Here is a 6,771-nt window from a genome sequence, read left to right as displayed (position 1 = left end):
TATAGATATGAGGTAGGTCTGTGCTATTCCACACTTGGAACAGAATCATGTAATTATGTGTATTTGAGTACATGAATCACAATGAATCAAAATCAAGACCAATTTCACTGTGTTCAATTAGAAAGTCAAGTGTGAATTTGTACATGGCAGCTGAGTACCTGAAATGAAAACATCCCCTAGATTTTAATTTTGAGCAAAAGGCTGTCCCCAGATTTAATAACTTTTCTCATGTCCAATTATAAACAGGAAATTAAGGTGCCATAAGTGCTGACTTTTCTAGGTCAAAGATTTTCATTCCACCATGAGGAGGTAAAAGAACTAGGAGACCACCTACCCTACTACCTTACCTTTTAGGTAAAATGACTTACACAGTTGGTTTATCAATGGGATTTACTCTATAACTGAAAAATCTGAAATATACCTATTACACATAACAAAAGAATGATAAACCTGCTATTTTAAAACAGAAAGCTAGTGACTAGCCACAGCAAAGGGAGCAGTAGTTAAGAGCATGGACTCAGGAGTGAAGATGCCTTGACTGGAATCCAATTCTCACTGATTAGCTTTGTGATCTTTGGGAAGTTCCTTAAAATATTTGTATTTTATTATTTTCATCTTTAAAATGGGCAGTACCAACCAATCTCTCAAGGTTGCTGTGAGGTTTAATAAGATAAACCAGCACTTAGAACAGGGCTCGACATCAAGGAAGCTTCAATAAATGTTAACTATCCCTCTTAATATAAACCGAATTTGTTTGTTTAGCTCTATATGAGTATTCCCAGAATTGAGAATGAAGTGAAGTGAAAGCTGCTCAGTCGTGTTTGACTTTTTGCAACTCCATGGTCTATATACAGTCCATGGAATTTTCCAGGCCAGAATACTGGAGTGGGTAATTTTTCCCTTCTCCAGGGGATCTTCCCAACCCAGGGATTGAACCCCGGTCTCCCATATTGCAGGCGGATTCTTTACCAGCTGAACCACAAGGGAAGCCCAAGAACACTGGAATGGCTAGCCTAACTTCTAATCGTTCTAATTTGCTCCATCTGCAAAAGGCACTCAACCTCAAACGACTGAGAAACGAAGAACTGACAAAATCCTGTTATTTAAGTGACAATTTTTAGCTATTACAACTACTTCATTTAGAAAACCTATACTATGAAACAAGAAGCTTGTGGCAAGAATAACTCTTGCAACAAGAGTTTTATATATATATATATATTCTATATTCCTACAGAATATAGGAAGTAGTATAACATTCAGGACTTCCTCAGCTGATGAGAGTAACAAGGAAATGTATAATACTTCCTGCACAAATGCATCTAGGGAAAGCAGGCTAGATTTATTAAAAAACTATAAAAGGTTACAATATAAATCAAACAAAATTAGTTGTTAAAAGTTAAGTGACTCATATGTATCCAAATTCTGACCAAATAAAGACAATCCAATGCATAGGAAGAATATTCTATGGCTCAAGGAGCAAATAGCAATAAACAGAAATGTCAATACAGAAACCACATATACAAATCTACAGTTTTAATGTAACAACAAATCATAAGTACATGTGTTAGCTATCTTTCTCTAATGTTAAAGTAGTAGTATATGTTTCATTTTTTGTAAAAACATATGTAACGCATAAAACCTTTAATCCCATGTAATACAGTCTAAGAAGTGTGAACCACGTAGAATGTTAAGGTTTTCTTATGTGAAGATATACATTTCAGTCTAGTATCACAGGCATTGTAAAGGTGACCCACAAAAATGTTTATCGTTTGCAACTGTATATAGAGAACAATCGGCCAGAAATTAGTATTTCTTATTAATCTTACTGAGTTGTATTAAAGTGGCCTGCCTGAAAGGGCAAATTACTTATCTGCAAGCTTAAAATAGCAGAGATCAATGTATATTAAATAATACATGAGTGAAAAAAATATACAATGTACAATAGGAGGAGGTTACAAAACTGAATACTGTGTAAAAGATTTATTAGTCTGTACAAGTTTGTACCAAGATTTTCACTGCAACAGTATTTTTCCATACACATCGAAATCTGGAAGCAATATGCCTTTTTCAAATTATAGTTTAGTGTTTTTTTCCCCAACCCTCAAAACACGGAAATATGTTTTTGAATATCAACTAGTCATTTATGGAAGTCATAAGATACAGATATTCATTAACATTACACAAGCTATAATTGAAGTACCGGAACAAACACCACCAACATTTATGGGAAAAGGTGTTGGTTTTAAAGGTGATAAGTGCTACATGACTTACACATACTACTCCCGTCCTTCTGAAACCAAAATGGGGGAATCTTATTGCCATTCTGTCAAATACCACACAACCCAAAATGCTGCACAGAGGCTCATGAAGCCATGTACACATCACAGAATTAAAACTCCAGCTAAGCAATGAGCTACTCCTCAAGTCAAGGAAGACCAAACTTCTTCAACATATTAATGCTAATTCAGAAGTATCATCAGAAGAAACGGGGGTTTAATTATAAATTGGCCTCGACCATATCCTGCAAAGAGGATTTTGCTTAGTACTGAAGAGAATCCGTCAGTGAACCTCCTAGGAAAGCTGTGGAATCATGCTCTTTGTTATTCCTGAAGGGAAATCTGCCAGTTTTGATGACATCTGTGTATCTCCCAGTGGTCCTGGGAGTTCTATGATACCAATTAATTCAGTAATTGATAAATATTTAAGCGAAAAGGAGACCAAAACTAGACCTTCTATCGACATATACTTGAGAGGTGGATTTTTAAAAAAATCACATGATGAATGTAAATCATAAAATCAAATGTACTTATAAAGGTACACCTATTTTATGTTACATAAAAAACTGCAGATTGCAAACTGTGCATGCTTACGTTTTACCTGGAAAAGTCAATGAGTGGGCTTTCTCACAAATATTTACTGCCATGATACAAAACAAATATGTGCAAACTGCAAGGTCCCTAAAATAGCAGTTAGAGAGTTTATATACAGAAAGATGACATTATCTGATCAAATACGCAAGAGATGGCATTTCCCAGAGTTTATAACACAGAACAGTAACCACCACATGCTCCGCCTCCTTGGCCTTCTTCCCTGTGTGTCAGCTTGACTCCTTTATTCTGGTTCTCACTTTCCCACAGTCCAGGGGTCTGAATGATCTTTTCAACAAGTTCCTCAAAAGCACACTGTACACCATCACAGGTTTTTGCACTTGCCTCTGAAATTCAAGGAAAAACGTCAAGAAGTATAGTCTCTTCTAGTCATATTTCTATGTTTTTCTGGAAAACTATTATAGCAGAAATATCAGCGGACAATATATTTATATATACATGATTTCTCCCCACAGGTTTAATATTAGTGAATCTCCTGCAACTCTCAAAGTTGAGCTATTTAAATTCTATCCATAAGACTAGTGGTATATAAGCTCAACATTTCGTGGTAGAATTGTACATTTTAACGCCCTACTCAAATATACATAAGTGTGCCCAAGTTCTTAATTTTTTGGTTAGTTCTTAAATTAGCCTCTGAAGCAGATATCATTCCCATTTTAGAATAAGGAAATTTAAGCTCCAAGTTAAACAATAAATCTGGTTGTTCTGTGCCTGCAACGAACAGCCATAGGTGGTTGCATAAGTGATGTACAAACTGTGAACACTAGTTCCATTTTCAATTTATGCTCAGGAGACCCATGTGGATTCGCAGGACTGCTCTCTCATCTTGTGTTTCCCCACTGACTTTTTCCTAGTCTGATGACTATTTTATGTCTTCATCTTAAAGCTCCTCTACCTCAGCTGATGATCCAGCTCTACCCTGGGAAAAGCAGAAACAATCAGACAAGAACTACTGATCACCCCACTAATAGACTGACCAACCCACCCACATTGTCTTTAGGCTTTACCTTCACTCCTGTTGCGATGGGTGAACCCTCCTGGCTGCTGGCTGGGGCCATCCTTCTGTCTACTTTCCGGGATCCCAACCCTCCTCATTCACTGAAGGACCGTGTACCCGCTCTACTGGATTAAACACCAACCAGCATGAAAGCCCACCAAAATTACTGTCCATCTTATTAATCACTCACCCCCTGACTAACCAATCTGCCCTCCAGCCCACTTATCCTCTAGTAGCCACCTACTTTCCCCACTCTCTTCCGAAACAAAATGGTGATAAAGAGTTATCTATGTAAGTTGTTATCATTTTATCTCCAATTTTTCTTCAAACTAATCTAATTAGGCTTTGATTCCACCATTCCATGGGAACTGTTCTTTTAAAGGTGACCATCACCCACTAGCTTGTCAAATCCAATGTCCTTTTCTTATCTGACATCTTGTGGCATTTGATACAGCTGGTCACCTCCCCCACCTTCCTCCGTTATATACTTTGTCCACTTGACTTCCAAGACAGCTGAACACTCCTGGTGCTCCTCTCTCACTGGCACACCATTCACAACCTTACTCCCTGGCACCTCCTCTTTCTGCTGACTTCTAACTGTCAGAGTACCCCAGGGTTCAATCTTCAGCCCTTTTCTATCCAGCTTTTCTTATAGTGACTGCTCCAATCTCATGACTGTCAATGCCACCTAAATGCCAATGACCATGATGTCCACTCACTGTCTCAAAGACAGTTCATTCTTATGACTAAGCAGAAATCTTGGGTCCCTGCTCCTCTGCATAAACCTGTTCTCGTCTCGACCTTCCACATCTTACTGACGGCACCACCATTTACCTAGCTGCTCAGGCCACAGACTTGAACCCATCTTTGATTGCTCTTTCCTTACCCTGCACACCCAACCTACCCAGCTGACAGCTTTACCCTCAAAGTGTCTCCTGGATCTACCAACTTTGCACCACTACTACTGCCCACTGCAGTCAGAGGCCCCAGTACTACCCACAGAGGTCACTGTAAGTATTTAGCCTTTTGCTTCTGCTTCTTATGGTCAAATGAATCTTAAAAGAATATCAAACCACAGCACCACTCCCATGCTTTCTACCACAGTTGAAAGACAATTCATTTCTTTACCATATCCCAGGAAGTCCAACACTAACTTCCATCATCACCAACCTTTCCTTCAACACACTCTGTTCCAGTCCACAAGCTTTCTCCTGTTTCTTGGACACACTACACTGGTTCCTGCCTCAGGAATAAGATGCTCTCTACCTAGATGAATTCTTGCTCAAATGGTGCTCTCTCAAAGAACTTTTCCTTATTTCCTCCCACCCTCATCATTCTCTCTCCCCTTACATTTTATTTCATGCAGAGCACTAGTTATGAATTTGAGTCTGCTTCCCACATTGGAATGTAAGTAAGCTCCCTGAGGGCAGAGAGTTGGACCATTTTGTTCATTGTTCTATTCTGTGTTCAATAAATATTAATTGAACAAACTAATATATGGAAATGGAAGACACCTAGCAAGTAAGCAGCAGCAGTGGTACTCAAGCCCATTCTAATATTTCCTATACTTACCATTTGTACCACCTCACTTCTATTCATATATGATGTTCTCCCATTTCCATTTCCTAATTCCTACTAGGTTCATACAGTGGGAACAGTGAAAACAGTGATTCCTAAAGCTGGCTTCACATCACAACCAGCTAGGGTGTTTCTTATAAACTGTCTTCAAGGATCTGTTTCAGACCTGTCGTAAGTAAGGCCCAGAGAGTTGTAATTTTTAAAAGCTCCCCAAGTGATACTGCCAGTCCACTTTGCTGGACAAGGGGTCAATCAACTTTTTCTGTAAGTGGCTAGAGAGTAAATATTTTGGGTGGTGATGCCATATTGTTTCCATGTAATGACTGAACTCTGCCACGAAGCACAAGGGCAGCCACAGACAATAATGCAGATGGCGGGGCACAGGCACGGTGTGCTTCCTTACAAATGGTGGGGCCAGATCTGGTCCAGGCTGTAGCCTGCCAACCCTTGCTCTTCAGTGCTTCTTAAATATTATTAGCATGATACAAATCCATCTTGTTAGAATGCAGACTCTAATTCAGAACCTATGGGCTAGGACCTCAAATGAAGCATTTCTGACAGTGGTGGTGCTGGCAGGACATGGCCCAGCAGGTACGCACGCCTACAGCACTGGGTCACGGGAGGAGAGAATCATGTGCTGTGTTCCATACGACCTCACATTGATCCTGTTCTTTTTTTACAGAGGGGAAAAATAAGGATCCTAGTTCTACAGTTAGCTAGTTTTATAGCACAGCTATGAACTAAATACATATTTTTTATGGTTCATAAAGAGAAGAATGTAACAGAAACTCCATTTAAAAACTCTTCCATTAATAATGAAAAGATAAATATTCACACACCTACCTATAAATAACATGGAATGCTTTCGTGCAAATTTCAGGCCTTCATTTCTATCAACTTCACGATTTTCCTAAAAGATAAATGCAAAGATTAAGAAAAGCTATCAAAATATACAGCCAAACTGCTAAGTGTCTGACTTCTCACCTTATCAATTTTATTTCCAACTAGCATGTTCACTATGTCATTTCTCGTGCAGTATGTTTCCAACTCATTTAACCAATTATCCAGTTTAACAAAGGTGTCTCTTCTTGTGACATCATAAACTGAAATAAAAAGAATCATTTATTAAATAAATATCAAAAGCAAGAAGCAATGACATTATATTTCTGATATGTACTAGGAACTGACATTATTATACAGGCAAGTCTGTTTTTTTAAGCTGTTAATGCTTTAAAAATCAATGTCCACTGATCCAGATGGAAGAAACAAGTCTATTTTTTTAAAAATGCATTTATATACACACTTCAA

General features: G+C 38.4%; 1 protein-coding gene across 1 annotated transcript in view; it reads right to left on the bottom strand.

The window, feature by feature from the left end:
- Positions 1–619: 619 nt before the first annotated feature.
- The window catches only part of RAB18 (RAB18, member RAS oncogene family), a 29,967-nt gene continuing 23,815 nt past the window's right edge, over positions 620–6,771 (bottom strand). The window contains exons 5-7 of the mRNA XM_040248014.1: positions 6,448–6,566; positions 6,307–6,373; positions 620–3,214 (exon numbers count right to left, since the gene is read on the bottom strand). Of these exons, the coding sequence (XP_040103948.1) occupies positions 3,039–3,214; positions 6,307–6,373; positions 6,448–6,566 (362 nt within the window). The 3' untranslated portion in view covers positions 620–3,038. The remainder of the gene's footprint in view (positions 3,215–6,306; positions 6,374–6,447; positions 6,567–6,771) is intronic.

The sequence above is a fragment of the Oryx dammah genome, unplaced genomic scaffold, assembly GCF_014754425.2.
Source record: "Oryx dammah isolate SB20612 unplaced genomic scaffold, SCBI_Odam_1.1 HiC_scaffold_10, whole genome shotgun sequence".
NCBI lineage: Eukaryota > Metazoa > Chordata > Mammalia > Artiodactyla > Bovidae > Oryx > Oryx dammah.
Note: the sequence above shows the minus strand (reverse complement) of the source record. Positions and strands in the feature narration are given on the sequence as shown.